At 39.9% G+C, this 16,682-nt stretch overlaps 1 protein-coding gene across 4 annotated transcripts; it reads right to left on the bottom strand.

The window, feature by feature from the left end:
• Positions 1-983: 983 nt before the first annotated feature.
• On the bottom strand, positions 984-15,442 carry LOC111327936 (cyclic nucleotide-binding domain-containing protein 2). Of its 4 annotated transcripts, none has more exons than XM_022932256.2 (17): positions 14,965-15,440; positions 13,487-13,575; positions 12,387-12,561; positions 12,016-12,090; positions 11,414-11,502; positions 11,032-11,105; positions 10,224-10,306; positions 9,487-9,570; positions 9,309-9,376; positions 6,561-6,638; positions 5,673-5,733; positions 4,902-5,088; positions 4,331-4,383; positions 3,769-3,864; positions 2,989-3,054; positions 1,819-1,908; positions 984-1,198 (listed from the first exon to the last, which is right to left on the bottom strand). In XM_022932256.2, the coding sequence occupies exons 1-17, from the start codon at positions 15,334-15,336 to the stop codon at positions 1,094-1,096; spliced, it is 1,845 nt and encodes a 614-aa protein (XP_022787991.2). In that variant the 5' UTR covers positions 15,337-15,440; the 3' UTR covers positions 984-1,093. The 4 variants fall into 4 exon arrangements, with proteins under 4 accessions (XP_022787991.2, XP_022787992.2, XP_022787993.2 ...); XM_022932257.2 differs by having other exon boundaries at positions 13,487-13,557; positions 14,965-15,439; XM_022932258.2 differs by lacking the exon at positions 14,965-15,440 and adding an exon at positions 13,799-14,001 and having other exon boundaries at positions 13,487-13,557.
• Positions 15,443-16,682: the final 1,240 nt, after the last annotated feature.

The following is a 16,682-nucleotide window of genomic DNA, read 5'->3' as shown; positions in this document are numbered from 1 at the left end:
ATTGTTTCCTTAGTCTCCCAGCAAGTCCCTAAGATTTGGAAGACTGCAAATGTGCGACGTATTCCTAAGGAGACCAATATTTCTGCTTTGGACCAGCTTAGACCGATATCAGTCACTGACATTATAATGAGACTTTTTGAACAAATGAAAGGTTAATCCTTGATTTCGAATTGAAGAAACCTGTTTCCGGCTTTATTCATTCAAATCAGTTTGCCTATAAGAAGGATTGTGGTACTGAGAGTGTCCTATAATATATTAATCAGCACTTTTGGATGAGATGACTTGATAGCCATTCTAACTTTGTTAGAGTTCTGTCTTTTGACTTCTCGAAAGCCTTTGAATCAGTTTCCCACAGAATATCCTTAGAGTGTGTAAAAGAAATGGTTATAGTGTACCTGATCTTGATTACCTCTCCAACTGTCTCATTATGTCACATTTTACTTTCTGTTTTAGAGTTTGGGGTGTTGCTGCTTACACCAAGTACCTTATCCAGATTGATAGGCTACTAAAAAGGGCCTTTCGATTTGGGTATATTCAACACGAGTCATCGATTGGACAGGTTATTATAGACAGGGATGTAAGGCTCTGGAAAAACAGTATGGGTACTTCTTCGCATCCCTTGCAGGATCTTCTCCCCCCCACTTAAGAACAGGACTCTACGCGGTAGGTCGCATCCTTAACTCTTAAGCGGAAGCAATATTTCTAGGAATAACAGGGCTTCCTCAAAGAAAGTTTGGGCCATAAATTCGAGCGGAAAATAAGGGGTTTGGTAACTTACAATGCGGAACGAGAAACAAGGTTAGTAAAATATTTACTAAATCTGAGGGTTCAAATAAAAGGGGAAAATTTGAATTCAAACAAACTTTTGAATTTAGTGGACCTCAACCTCGTTCTTAGGGCCTTCTCTAATTAAAGCCCACGTACTATAATTAGGAGATATAGCGATACGGCCGTAATTTCAAAGAGAACAAGTCAAAACCAACTGAAGGAGGACAAAATTTTGTTTTTGAGTAAAAGGAACACTTTTCAAAGATTACAAGAATTTCCGTAACCGAGGACAGCTCACAATAATCATTCACATCCAAAACGAATATCATCTAGCTATAACAGTCTGTATCACATCTTGTTTATAAGCATCCCAGTTGATTCTTTCTTGGAGATTTCTTTGCAGCGTCTCTCTTGAAGGGTAAGACCGCACCTTAAAAGTAAGCGGGGTATGTTTTAGTCTTATTAGCGTAAAATATTAAATCTGTTCAACTCATTTCATTTCACGACCCCTCAAGCATGCAATGCTTCATTAACATCGCGTTCAAATAAAGTGTCTTACAGCAGCCACAACTGTAGAGTTTTCTATCTTTTTTATCATAGAGTCGAAACGTGATTCAGGATAGCACCAATTTTTCTATGATATACTCTGTATTTATTTTCAGAAAACCCCCGCCATCTCTTCAACCAAACAATCACGATTCAGTGTTTCGTGCCACTTGGGCTTAAAACCGTTTCACTCTCAAGATCTGATTGATGATGATAATTCTTCCCTCTAGCTGCTACACATTTTCTTGTAATTTACTTTTGAGAATTTGGTGTTCGATCAAGATAACGACTTCTCCCTGATAACTTTGATTATTCTCATTACTTGTTTGCTGGGAGGAGTTACATGTCAATCACTTTTGGGAGTGAAATGTCACGTTTACTATGGGTTTTGTATTATGAGACTCAACGTTCGATACTTCACCAATCAAAGCTTCAACTGAACTGATAAATAAATTAAATAGAAAATGCTTTGAATATAGAGATAAAATAGTACTTTATAATTACATTATGTCTGATCCATTTTTTGGTTAGCTCGCTTGCTTGGCTTATGAAGAATTTCTTAGAAATCATAACGCATTCAGCTCCTCGACTGACCTGAAATCAAGGACAGAAAGTGTTACCTAGAATTTCCTGTTCGAGTTCACAGAATGAAAACTAAGAAGTGCGTTTATTGTTCCATTCCGGTTTTAAACCCTGTGCTTGGAAAGCCTTATAGGGGGTATATCCATGAGGTAGACGAGAAACTATTAGTGCCATGAACGAAAAAAAAGGAGTTGAGTTGAGGAATATTTATAACCATGATAGACATCACTACTCAGTCACAGTGATAAACAAGACTTATAAAACTTAAGCATTACTGCAAAGGTCTGGCTACAGCGGGTAATAGGTCGTTTCGACAATTCCTAATGATACGTGGACTGTTTCCAAAACAAATCGCTGCGGCTCATTTCCTGCCTGCCATTACCGCACCATTATTCTAAACTATTGGAATTTTTTTTTTGTCTTGCTTCGAGAACAAAGTTCTTTTGTGGAGAGAGGATTTTGATTAGAAATCTCAGCAGAGAATGTCATCCACAAGACACTAATTCTATTACTCTGCCTGTGAGAATGAAGAAATCTAAGAGAAGAACTAACTCCACTGTAGAATCGGGGGGGGGGGGGATGGGGTGGGAGGAATCCCTGCCAGATTTTAGTTTGCTGTTTGTTTGTTCAGTTTTTTTCTGACAGAGACCGTATTTCCTCGAAGAGGAAGAGCCCACGCTCTAATAAGCGCCCTTCTCTGGATAAGTGCCTGCTCATCTTCCAGGCCATAATGTCCAGCAAGTACCCCTCTCGAATGGAAACCCCCCTTCTCTCACTTTCTTAAAATACTAGAGATACAACGGTTTCTATTTATAGCATTTTAAGCTTCAACTACGGCGGAAACAGCACGGGATAATAGTTTCTTTTCCATTCTAGTTATTTCTATCTCCATGTGCTTAAGTGGGTTATCTAATCTTTTTCCACTTTTGTCCTACTACTGTGCCGAATGAATAAGCTCCCCCCCCCCTTGATTAATTGCCCACCTTCCAATAAGTGCCACTCCTTTCAGCTGAAATTTTAAATGGGGGCCTGAGCACTTATTCGAGGATATACGGTAAGTCAATTACTATAAGCCATTTCAAAGCTACTCACAAGGCTGACACTGGCTTGCTGAAGAAGTTGGAAATCTTCATCAAAATTAGGAAGCGTTGACAAACCCTTGAAAATGGCAACACGAACAAACACAAATAGTGACTTTTTTTAGTGGAATGAGGAGCACAATGTAGAAGTGAGCAATGAAAAACACTGGAACTCACGACCGACTGTTGTTTACAATAGAGAAAGATAAGCTCTTCTCTCTAATACTGAGATATCTCGCATATGATGAATGTGATATCTCAAGTCACATAACTAAGTTAAGAGTGAGTGTGATTGGTGTTACTATGGCAATAAGGCACAACACTTATCTACAAGCATATAAGATAAATGGAGTAGAACTTGTTAAAACATTGAATGCAAGGAGTCGCAAAACCTGCTAGCTATAAAGAAGAAGCATGGGTTGAGTTGAACTGGCTCGGAAGTATATATAGAGAAATAAATCCGATTGAGAGGCAGATGGGGGACAAACACGTCTGTCTTTCCTTTTTCAAGTTCAGGTGGCGAAACCACAGGGTTATGCACCACAAAATAAGAGGTCAGACTGCGTGAACTAAGCCATCCATCGAAGTACTTTCCCGACGCGATCACTATCGTCTATGACTATCGAGGTAAATTTCGCACATGAAGAATTAGGTGGGCTCGTAGAGCGCCTGGCGAGATGAAAGTGTATAATTATTATGTAGCTCCGTATGACAGGCACAAATTTCCCGAAAGAGGAGAAGACTTATATAGGAAGGAATCAACGGTCGGCAGTTTGGAAACTACAGTACTCACAAATACACTCCTGGGATGAAGGAGACCCAACTGCACAAAAGCTGTTTGTTTTCTCAGTTGATTGTGATTGGTGGACAGAACTTCAGTGACGGGGAACTGTTGGTGTATAAAAGAAGTGTGAAACAAAAATGTCATAAACTAGATAACCGACGTATCAGCCTTAAATTTCATAAAAAAATATACTAACTAGAGCTTGGAGATGGAAATTTTTCTGACTCTAATTTCTGTCTTAATCTGCACGAATCATTTCAAAAAACGTGCGCAGAAGGGGTTATTTTTAGAAAGGCTGTTTTGCTGCGTGGAGGGATCAAAAACGGAAATGTATACCGACAGCGACGTCACAGAGGTGGCACAAAATTCAGATGTAATGATCATTTTTTGGGTTTGTATCACTGGTTATTACGCATGCTCCCAATAAAGGTAGTACGTGGGACAGTGTATGGCTTGTTGAATTTGTTTTAGCGATCCATTGCGGATTGTGCGATGCATATACAATATTCGGAAATTGCTTTGTTTGGTAATAAAAGAGGAAACACAATTATTTATGAAAGTCTTTTCCTACCACAGGCGGAAGGGATTTTGTGCGACGTTCTTCCACGTGGTATCTTGAGTAAGCTGGCGGTAAGGAAAAACAAACAATCACTACACCAAAGATCCATTTTGCTTTAAGCTCATCAACCCTCACCACATCGATGCTGGTCTTTGATTGGGATTTTACTAATAAAACACTGAAGATTTACGTAGAAGCTTTCTCTAAGTGAACATACACTTTTCTTAAGCAGAAACCACCCAAATCCCTGTGCAATTATCTTATGATTAATGAAATGAGAAGTAGGCATAAACATGGTCCAAGAGGAGATTGAGAACGTGGAAAGGAGCAAAAAGACACTACTGCAGGGGATGGGGGAAGCCTGGAGACAGAAAGGTAACAGCCTGAAGATGGAGAGGAAGTGTATTGGCGACATAGAAGGAGCAGTCTAGACACATAGAAGGTACATCCTGGAGACAGAAGGAGAAGCCTGGAGACAGAGAGCAGGCAGCACTATCCTTCACTAAGAAGAAAAGGGAACAATGATGATGACGATACGAGGAAGCATGAAATTTTGGTTCCTATCTCTAGCCGGTCCACCCACCTAATTTGTTCATGTTCTTTGGCGTCCGTTTTAATCTGGAAGCGGAGTAATTGGTTTTCCTGTGACGTTCTTCTGTTAAATGCGCCAATTTTTCTGCTGCGGTTATATCTTCGCTGTATCGATAGTGCTTTTTTCCACACAACTTTGGTTTAGATATTTCAAGTCTCAGAAGAACCTGGCATACTCCCTACAAAAAAAAAAAAAGAGTAATTTTAACTACCTAACCTCCACTTCCAGAGGCAAGGGAACATTTTGCAACCAAGAGGGGGGGGGGGGGGAAGGGCTGGTGGGATAGGGCTCATCGTACACCATGCCAAATGTACATTCCTACATAAATTTACCAAAATGTCGCTCAATTAGTTCTTTGGCGCATAGGAAATTCTCTGCAACTTTAGACGTGTCCATCATATCCTTCCCCCCAACCCCAGTTCCGCACATCTCATGATATGTAGGGCTTCGCCGCATAAGCTTCAGGTCTTTGTGAGAGGATATCGATGCCGGTAGCAATCGACCATCAACAGGTAAATAGGAAAACATCTACCATGAAGAGTGAAAAAACTCTCAGTGGTATATATAAGCCGAAGACATGAATGGGGCAAAATGTCCTAGATGTCTTCGATCAGTGACGTATAATCATGGTTGTAAATTTACGGTTAGTTATGGTATAGGTGGTTCACTTGATCTGTCTGTCTCGGCAGGAGGAAAAGGATCCCGGCCGTGTAAAATTTTGTAAAAGAAGGTCATGATACGATACCTCTCTCGATGACTCACCGAGACAATGACGTACAACCAGTCGGATTTGTTACTGTCTTTTACAATCACTGTTCCTCTTCTTTTATGAAACAAAAAACGTCGGTAAGTTGATAATAAAGGAAAAATACACGACGCACACACGAAAGAACAAAAGTAACGGGGAAGAATGGGATCAAAAATTGTATTAGTGCAAAAGAAGTTGATAAAAATGGGTCAACTAAAGCTTAAATGCGGCATAAAGAAATGAAAATGTAGTCAAGCTATGTAGCAATTACTGAAACGGTCAGTTTTATCGATCAGTTGACAAAGCGAGCTCTCCATCAAACTGTGACTGATTTATCAAAGAAGCAGGCAAGTAAGCAGGCAGGCAGTGGAATGAGTAATCAGACAGTCAGTCAGTCAGTCCGTCAGTCCGTCTGCTGATCCGTCTGTTCATTGCTCGGTCTGACATTTGCTTAGTCTGTGAGTCAGCACGTGTATGAATGAGTTAATAGGTCAATTGATCTAATCCAGTCAGTAGGTCAGATCAGTTATTTAAATGGTCATCTAGTCGCTTCGTTGATCAGTCGTAGTGTCAGTAAGTGAGTCATGCAAGTAATCCATCAGTCAGCGGTCTGCCAATCCAGTTCAAGCGTTGGTTTCAATCATTCAGTCATTTAGTCAATTAGTTAGGCCGGCCAGTCCGTTCTTTGGGACGTCAGTCAGTAATTCAGTGAGCAAATAAGTGAGTGAGTGAGTGAGCGAGCGACAGAATGACTCGGTTAACTCATATCAGTTATTCAGTCAGCCAGCCAGTTAGAAAGCTGGCTTATGCCGTGTGAATTGTAATCAAAATGTGTAAAAAGTAAGGACTTATAACCTTAGAAAGTTTCTCATCAGTAACTATAGACAGTTTGCGTAGCTTACCTGAAGTAATGAAAAAGGCAGTTTTCTGGGTGTGCAAGTAGTAGATCAACCGGCCAGTCAGCTAGAAAGTCTAGATTTCTGAAAAGTCGACATTGAGATTGAATACGTGTTTTGAAATGTGCAAAGAGCATACTCACTTCACCACTACATGAGCTTGTCAACCTCTCTGTTTAAAGTGGAAAATATCCTTCCAAGCTAAAACATGCAAAAGTTATCCCGGTATACAAGGGCGATGATGAGACCGACCCTAGCAACTACCGTCCTATTTCACTACTCTCCGTCTTCAATAAAATCTTTGAAAAAATTATGAACAACCATTGAAATCATACATCGTATATAATGAAGTATTATTTGAAGCCCAGTATGGCTTCAGAGAGAAATTTTCTACTCAGCATGCAATTTTGGACATAGTGAATACACTACAAACTAATATGGACAAGAAAATGTTCACATGTGGTATTTTTCTCGATTTTAAAAAAGCGTTTGATACTGTCAATCACACTATTCTACTTGATAAATTGCACCATTATAGGATAAGAGGTATTGTACATGAGTGGTTCTCGTCGTACTTAACTAATCGAACGCAAACAACGCATATTGATAATGAACATATTTCATCTAAGAAAAACTCGGTAACTGGAGTTCCACAAGGATCTGTGTTAGGCCCCTTACTTTTCTTGATTTATATCAATGACAGTCATTTTTGTAGCAATAAACTTGGCTTTTATCTGTTTGCTGATGAAACAAACCTGTTATATGCTGACAAGGACTTGAAATCCCTGGAAACCGTAGTTAATAATGAGCTGAAAAATGTCTGTGATTGGCTTAATGCTAATAAACTAACCATTAACGTGAAGAAATCAAATTTTGTCGTTTTTAGGCCAGCACAAAAAAGAATTAATTATCAGCTATGTATCAGAATTCCGGATAACAACAACAATGGATTCACACTTCTTGAATGCAAAGATTATGTAAAATTTTTGGGTATACTAATTGACAAGAACTTAACCTGGAGGTCTCATATTGATCATAATGCTTCGAAGATTAGCAAAATAGTCGGTATAATCGCTAGGCTTAGACATCATGTACCTTTAAATACCCTTCTTCAAATTTACCGTTCGCTGATTTTTCCCTACACGCTCTACGGTATAGCTGCTTGGGGCCAGGCAGCTAAGAGTGATTTTAAAAAGATTCTCACCTTACAAAAGCGTGCACTCCGATTGATTTTCTTCTCCAGCAAAATATCTTATGCTATCCCTCTTTTTATAACTTCGAATATCCTACCCATTAATATGCTCTATTTTGAAACCATTTCTGCCATAATGCATGACGTTTCTACTAGCTCTACACCTAGGAATATTCGCGAACTTTTTATTAATTCATCTGACGTCCATACATATAACACGCGTTTTTCTTCCACAGAAAATTTTTATGTACAGAAATCTAGATTGCATGTGAAATTTAAGTCTTTCTCTGCGCTTGGTACGAGGTTATGGAACTCTCTAAACCCTGACTTGCGTAAGCTCAGGAAAAGAGCTTTTAAAAGGAAAATTCATAAGGTACTTTTGACTATACTTGGGGTTGAGGACTATTATGTTGACGCCCATTCACTAATATTGAAAATCAATACCAATGATTATCGAAAATTATAACTGTAGTACTTCGCTCACATCCGTATATCACAATTCTCTCCTCTCTACTTTCCAGTCTGCTCTGCCTGTATTTGATTATTATGTCTTGTTTTAACTCACTAGTAATTTTATTGTATTTAATTTGTATGACAACTGTACGTATTTTTTAGCTTCTAATGTAGTAAACTAATGCATGGCTTATAACCCCAGTAATATTGTAGTAATGAAATCTCTTTATTTTATTGTAAAATCTCTTTAGTTTATTGTGGTAATCAAACTTCTTTAGCTTGCAATGTGTAGTATTTACTTATTTATTTCTAATACCCGCCAAGACTAGCTAATGCTATATGCGGGTTGTGTAGATTTGCTTGTAATGTTCTGTAAAATAATAATAAACAACAACAACAACAACAACAACATACTGTGAATATTTTCAGAACTGCACGTTTAACAAGCGGTATGTTAAGAGTTTTACGCCAAAATGAACTACATAACAAAAAGTTCCATTTTGTGCATGATAGATGCCCAGTTTGAATATGAGGGAGACATCTCCAAGCGCTTTCATTAGAGTTTCCGCCATAAGGCATTGTTCCGCCGACGAATGCACCTTAACCCTTCACACGTAACACCAGCGTGCATATTCTCAATACTTTTCCCCATAGTTAGTGGAGGGGACTGGTTAGGAAACGCGGTAAACTTCAAAGGGCCGGCCAAAGGCTGACAACGAGAAATTGTTGAACAATCAAGAACTTATTTAGCTGGTGATCATCTCGTTTATTCTCCTGACCTTAATGTGTGATTCAGAGGTGACGTTGTAAGGAGAAATTAGATGCTAATCACTTTTTGGGGTTAAGGGTTAAGAAGAAAAGGAAACAAAGGTGTTGAGATCACAAGTCCCAGTAAATTCAAGAGGGGGAAGAATCATTGCGAAAAAGAATGCAAAAGAATGAAAGAGAAGTTCCAGGAAGAGAATGAAAAATGGAACAAGCCAGCTGGAATGCTGGAATGCAAACGAATAAAATAGAAATCCTGGGAAGAAAATGAAAAAATTGGAACAAGCAAGCCGATCGAGGAAAATGAGAAATGATGGTCTACAGCACGGAAAATATTTTCGTACCTGCAAAATTTGAGATGTGCAGGCTCCTCTCCTGATTTAGTCTGACCCATAAATATTCTCTTATAATCCTACAAGAAACAACGAAAACCAAATCTTTTTCCCACCAGTGACTTTGTCAAGTAAATGAGGATTTTTTTTTCCTCTGTAACTGTGATCAGTGTAATCAGTAAGACTGTACCTCCTTTTCTATTACTAATAGCTGAACAGGATCGTTGCTGACCACAGATGCTGTCCTGCGGACGTTGTTCATAATGGCAGTCTCCTAAACAAAAGTTCAAAAGTTCAAAAGTTACTGTACGATAAAAGACTTTATCGATCGTACAGTAAGTCTATGGAACAGTTTAGATAATACCCTCGAACTCTGTAATTCTTCTCGTGATTTTAAGCGTAAACTTAGAGCCAAATTACTTGCTGCTTTCCTTTCTCATCGCTCTTAGTTGTAACTTTGGCAAACATTTATCAACATTTTAGCTTCCTTAATTTTTCTATTATACTTTTTAGTACTGTAATTTTGTAATTTTTAGATCATTGTCACCGAAAAACCCTCTTTAGGGAGTGTCAATAAAGTTTGTACTGTATTGTATTGAAAATGGTCTTTTTAAAAGATCTTTAATGTTGGTGTTCGTTAGGGGAGGGGGGTAGACTTTAAAGTATTCATGAGGCAAGGGTGATGATGGTGCGAGGAGACTACAGAAAGTCGCTAGGAAACTATCTTATGAGCCTCCTGTATAATGACACCAACACTTTTTTCACTAACATCTGCTCTAGCCTCTCTTCTTCATGGCAATAAGAGAATACTTTGGTTGATGGCCGAAACGGTTTCAGTTCGTAGAGCAGTCGCGAATCGCTTCAGTTTGCAGTGCAGTTGAAGTTGCCGTTTCTTGGACAATTAGATAAACCGAATTCTATGCTTACTCCAAAACTGGATCCTCTCTTCAGGGTTGCCAGAGACGTAAATGGCGAGTCCTTTGTTGGATCATTTTCGGATAGCACTGTTACTAAATTGTGATACGGAAATTAAAAAAACACAAGTAAACAGCAGGATCTCACTGCTGGAGAACAAAGATTTACAAAATCTAAGTTTGATTTAGGGTCAGAATTGAAACTTTTCCCCATGATTCGAGCACGAGTAAGCGCATAACTCGAACTGAATCAAGAGGAGAGAATTGTTAAGAGTCGAACACCCAAGGGAGCAAAAGTGGCAAACCCGGAAAAACACTCTTCATCTTGCCCTACGTATCTCTTCTTAACCGATGATTCCACCCCCGCATATGTCCTTTCTCGCTTACCTTTCCACCACGCGTTTCCTCTTTTACGACCCCCTTCTTGTGTTTCAGGACCAGGCTTCACCCGGGCCGTGCGCCATGACCCCGTGCCAAATATCTCCCCCACAGTTAATAAGTAAATATAACTCACGTATCTTCTCCCCTACTTGTGTCATGTCAACTCATGTCATATTGATTACTCAACGAGCTCGACAAGCTACCATCAAAGCCTTTTATTTTAAGGAACCTGGAATTTTCCCTCACTGTTTGGGCCAATAATGCAACGGATAAAATTATCTTAATTAAGGTTGAAAAGCGAGAAGTAGGTATGAGATGTGGTAGGCATGGTGGCAGTCTAAGGAGTGTCAATTGAAAATTGTGAGAGGTTAACCGTCAGAATGAGCTGGGTGTGCTGACTCTGTAGAGCGTTACGTAGATTTACATGATCCGTTACTTACCCGTTCCATTAATGATAAAATAAAAGTTCTCGGCCAAGTGATCTTGTTTTATTATAACTTTATTCGGAGGTAGGCTAGAAAAAAAGCAAACAGACAAAAACCAAAATTTGAAGAAAACTTGTCCTGTTAAGCATGCCCGCCATCCCCTGCCTTGTTGGCTGAAGCTTATGCGCTCCTCCTCAGCGTTCCCACTCAAAATAATTGGCTGCACGCAGCCTCGTTCCCAGGGCCTCCCGCAGGGCCTTTTCCCACCCCACCCCCAACTAAGGGAAAAGGCCATGGGAACGAGGTTAGGCTGCACGCCCCCTGTCTGTTAACTAATCAAAACACAGGATCCATTGCATTAAGAAAAGAAAAGAAAAACATTATATGATTGTTATACCTCTGCAACCAGGCAACTTTACACACGTCTTGTTGCATATGGAGAGGGAGCTCAGAGAACGATTCCAAGGTTTGAAGAGCGTACAACACCTGTTGGAACCAAAAGAGACAACGTGAACAAACGAGGTGTGACCTAACTGGAGATTACCTTAGAAGTAAAGGCGTATTTTTGATATTCAGTGTTGCCTGCTTGTAAGCGATAGTTGGCTTGCGCGAAACACCAGAAACACCGTTTTTCCTCTCCTCCCCCTCCCCATCGCTTTGTCGCTCGTTCCAGATTTTCCGCCCGTCCAATATGGCGTCGGAATATATTCGCCGCGCTGAATCTCGCACATTCCAACTACTGCCTACAAGCAGGCTAAATTCAGCGTAAAGTTAATTAATTGTAGCATACACGGGTTACCCAACAGCTCTCTATTAAAGGACCCAATTTTTTTTAAGGCGGCCAAAGACATTCTCGAGGCAAAAATTGTCCCCTGCGTGTGTCGTTGTCCATCCAGACAATATTTTTGATATCCCCTTTAATAGTTAGTGTCCCCCCTCAGTCCACTGCTCGAATAACAGCGATCTAATCCAATTTACAGTTAGATAAAGGCTACTCACGGTTTGAAGTTGGTCGCTTGTGCGCATATCTGGCCTAGTGGTTAATAGCTGTTTGACTTCCTTGCTAATCTTTACCTGTCGATAAAACCAGAAAAGAAAAATGTAAAATGGCCTATTAAAGGGTGGCACTATTTCTGAACAAAAGCGAATCTTCATTTACAGAACCCCGTGTTGGGGACATAAAAAAGTGTTCCCTGAATAGAAAATTACTTTCTAATAATATAAGTACAAAATAGTTTGGAAGTATTTTTTTTGATTCGGGGTCAAGGTTTGAGTTCCTTAAATTGTAGTGTCTTCTAAAGAGAGGGTCCGACATGAAATATTCCTCTTTACTTTTAAACTAAGTCAATAAAAACCCATTTACTGTGTACCTCTTTATTGGCCTTGAATTGTTTTGGGTCAAAGACAAGAGCAGAAGTAGCGAAGCCAGGAATGTCCTGTTTATTGTCACCCTTTAAGTGTTTTTCTCTTGTTGTCATGTATCCTTCCATAATCTCTAGTAACGACTTAGAAATTCCGTCCTCCCGGAAAATGGCTTTGGGGTCACTAAACAAAAAAGCACATGAATCCATTTTAATCTGTGCACTAAAAAACCCTCACATATTCAGCTACGCTCAGCAGAAGATTGATGAAGAGAGCTTGCAAACAGGCATCATTTGTTTTTGTTGTAAATCGTTTGCAAGTCGAATGAGGGCGAGAACGAGGCATGCGCGAGAAGAGCGTGACGACCGCGTCACGCGTGAGTATAGAAGTGCGAAAATGAGAAAATTGCTCCTCGTGTCGCGCGTCATTCGCGCTTCCATGCTTGCCTTGCGATTGCTTTCACTCGATTACTAAATTGAAGAATAATTCATTTTTAATGATATTAAGCTAGTGATGTTATTAAGTGCTTTTATCAAGGAGATTGCGTAAGCAGCAACCTTATATCTAGTATTCAAGGTCAGCGTCCGGAAAAAATAGAAATTAGGGACCTTAAGAAACCACGACGGCGACGGCAACGAGGACGTGGAAAAACAAGAGATCTAATCGGCAGAACAATAGCTCAACACGTGCATTTTGAAACTTTGTACATTTCTTAGCCGTCCTATGCAAAACAACAACGTGAAATCGCCAAACTTTGCGTCGGCTGTGAACCGAAACCGCGACGGCCAATTATCTTAACTTCCATTTGGAACTCAACGGCTACTTTATACGTCATGCTGAAGTTGAGCTGTGGCGCTGTATGAGACAGTAAGCTCCTGTAGCCATTTTTGAAATTCTAACTAAGAGTAGAAATTCATTTTTTAATCGAAGTCTTCCTTGGCGTCGCCGTCGTGGTTTCTTAAGGTCCCTATTCTCCCCGGCGCACTTGTTTTTCGAAGCAAGTCCGTTGTTCTCCCCGCCCTCAGTTTTGCCTTAGATGTACTTAGTACATCTATGGTATGTCACGCCTCAAGATTGTCTCTCTTCATTAAAATGAATGGCAACGCACCTTTTAAGAGCACTTCCAAGTCTAATTACAATCAGAACCATCCGTACTAACTTTCTGAAGCTCAGCAGGGGCTGTGGAAATAAAGCGAACTATTTGAGATAATTAGATAAAAACCAAGAATACACACAGATCAGAGACTATCAACCAGGAGTAGTGCTTGCTAGATATAAGCTTATCTGGGACGGTTCTGATAGAAGTCTCGGTAAATTTAACATTTAAATTCTGGACACCAAGTGTTTTGCAGACAAACATAAAGATTATATAAAGGCCATCGTAGCGAAAGATGTGGATAAATAAACTCGTATTGCTCACAATATTGCTTAGCATCATGAAAGATAGGCTTCTCTCCACTGCAGCTGGGACACCCAAAAAGCCTTGGTCAATCTTCATACCGCATACGTGGACACTTTCATATAAAGAGCGCTCTCCATTTGTTGAGAATTCTCAGCCTATTCGGTGGGTAATATTCTGAGACAGACAATGACCATGACTACCGGCAACTCAACAGACTCCTCTTAGCCGCACCGTGTTATACATTAAAGTACGCAGTTATGGCCACTCAGATTTACGGTTCTGTCCTGGTGTACCGGTTCACAAGGGAATTACCATTGTTCTTTCTTTGTTTAGGAGTTATTGGTTAGCTATTGTTTATTGTTTGGTCTTTTGTATTGGCTCTTGTGAACCGGTACACGAGGACAGAACCAGATTTACAGTTAAAAATTTTAAGACCCCGGCGCTTCGTGATAAAGTCCACACTGTGCTAAAAGTAACTTGCTTTTCCCGTTCCATCATTCCTGTTCTTTTTGAAAGGAAATACCTTCCGGTTTTCCGTAATAATAGAAAACGCCCCAAAATTTTTTACCATCGCCACTAACAACCTCAGAGTTTATTTCCCCTCATTTCACAACGAGACTGACAGTCCGGCTTCACCTCATGGGACGCAGAATGTTAATTTTAGCAGTGACCCTAGAAAGATATCATGATTTCGATATTTTAAATCGCAGTACATTTGAGAAATGGGAGACGAGAAATGGGAGACCGACAATACGAGAATGAAGATGAAATTAATATTAAAACAGCGAATAACATGAGTTGGGATATATCTACTTTGCAATCGCCTTGCCACGGCTCTCCGTTACTCTGGCCTAAATTTTTTGTTGCAAACTCATCGTATCGTTCAAGGCACACATTCTTTCTCTGTCTGGAGTGGGAAACAGCTACGTTAACCGCCCACGAACTTCAAAAAATCCCTTTAGCTAAAATGTAAACAATTATTGTCTTGCAATTGGCAATGATAAACTCAATTTCCTGATAACTTCCTAGTGGCATACTGATACCGTGACAAGGCCGTCGCCCCACGTAGACTTGGGCCACGATAATTTTGAGGACGGGGAAAAACCTCATGAAATGAATACGAAAGAATAAAATTGTTTGGTATCTTATCTTTGCGATTATAACCTGGTTGATGAAATACTTACCTCGAAATGAAAGCTGGACGCATTCGATCTGCTCAGGCCCATTTTCTTCCAACGCTTGATGCACAAGCGAACGTTTTCGCTTTTCGGTCCAAGCCACAGACCGCCTTCATCGCTTACCGCGACTGTGCTTGGTGTCGTAGTTCGTGTTAACTCCGGGGCTGATGGTTCTTTGATCGTAGGAAGACTATCGTGTCTATGACTCGATCGAGAATGTAATCGCGATTTAGTGTTTTTAGCGCGTTCACGATCGGTTACTGCACTGTCAACTTCTGTCGCGTTGGAAACGTTCTTAACCGCGCTTAATTCCCGCCAGTTTGGATTTGTATCTCGCTTTGAAAATAAATACGGTCTCTTTTCAAACGATGGAAGCATTTTCGTCCTAAAAAGAAAAGAATAAACCCTTAAAAAGTCCCAAAATAGGGAGAAAATGACTTAGGGCAAGTACATCAACTGTATCACATGTCTCCTTGGATATAACACTGAGATGACATGCCAGGGAAATCCGAGAAGAGAGGCTATACACCTTTGACCCTATAATTAAAATCCTTCTCGATTTCTGAGTGCTTTTGTGATAAAAATAATTTTTTTCAAATTAAAATATAATGCACATCTACCAACAAAGATAGTTTTTGATTTGAACTGTAGTAATTTGCACCTCTTTTGACCTCTTTTGGTCCGTGCAATCGCGCCAAAGCGTGCTATGAGTAATGTCGTGACGAACGATCGTTGCGTGCGCTTTCATCCTGGCAGAACAATAAACAAAGGCAAGAATATAAGCTTAGGGTTAGGGCATTCATCAAACTGGATTTAACGCAGATCATAACGTCAAGAAACAAGGGTTCAAAAATTAGTTTTGTTTCGAAATCTGGATTACGCTCTCTGTACCTAAACGCGATGGGTGTGTTATGATTTGATTTTGGACTTCCGGATTTTTCAAGTGTTCATTCCGGTGTAAAGATTTATCCAGCTGTTTATAATATTATTCTAGCAATCTTTGTTTCAGGTTCTCTCTATTATCCGCGCGTCGCTGAGATGGTCGACGTCTATAACCTGGACAACGGGCTCCTGTTCGGACTCATTATTGGTTGAAAAAACCTACCTCAAGTGTTTCACGAGTGTAGTTAGAAAAATTCTGTTAAACTATCAAATAAATTGGGCAACTAGCTATCGAGCACACCATGCTCAGCAAAAATCTTTAATGATGACGCTTCCGATCAACTGAATCAAACTCTGACTACGTCAGCCAAAACAAAAACTTTTGTGTGGGTCCGAAGCAAAGACAGTAGACAAACTAGGCACATCCACTTGGAGGTTAGACAAGACAGTTACAATTCGAAAACTCATCGCGACAATTATTCGGACTGAGTTCGGCGGAATTCTTACAGTAACTAAATTCTAAATATAATGAAAGATTAGATCATACTGAACTGACTAGCTAACTGACTAAACTAACTAAATACTTCATAACAAGGTAATTTGGTCATATCAACTAAGTTGAGATTGTAAATTGGCCACCGTAAAGAGCAAAATGCTGAAGTTTCGAGCGTTAGCCCTTCATTAGAGCAAATGACGAAGGGCTAACGCTCGAAACTTCAGCTTTTCAAGTCTTTACGGTGGCCAATTTACAATTTCAACTCAGTTGACACAACCAAATTACCTTGTTACCCCCACCGACACCACACCACAGTTTATTTAGAAACTTACCCCCCCTTACTTCA

The sequence above is a fragment of the Stylophora pistillata genome, chromosome 9, assembly GCF_964205215.1.
Source record: "Stylophora pistillata chromosome 9, jaStyPist1.2, whole genome shotgun sequence".
NCBI lineage: Eukaryota > Metazoa > Cnidaria > Anthozoa > Scleractinia > Pocilloporidae > Stylophora > Stylophora pistillata.
Note: the sequence above shows the minus strand (reverse complement) of the source record. Positions and strands in the feature narration are given on the sequence as shown.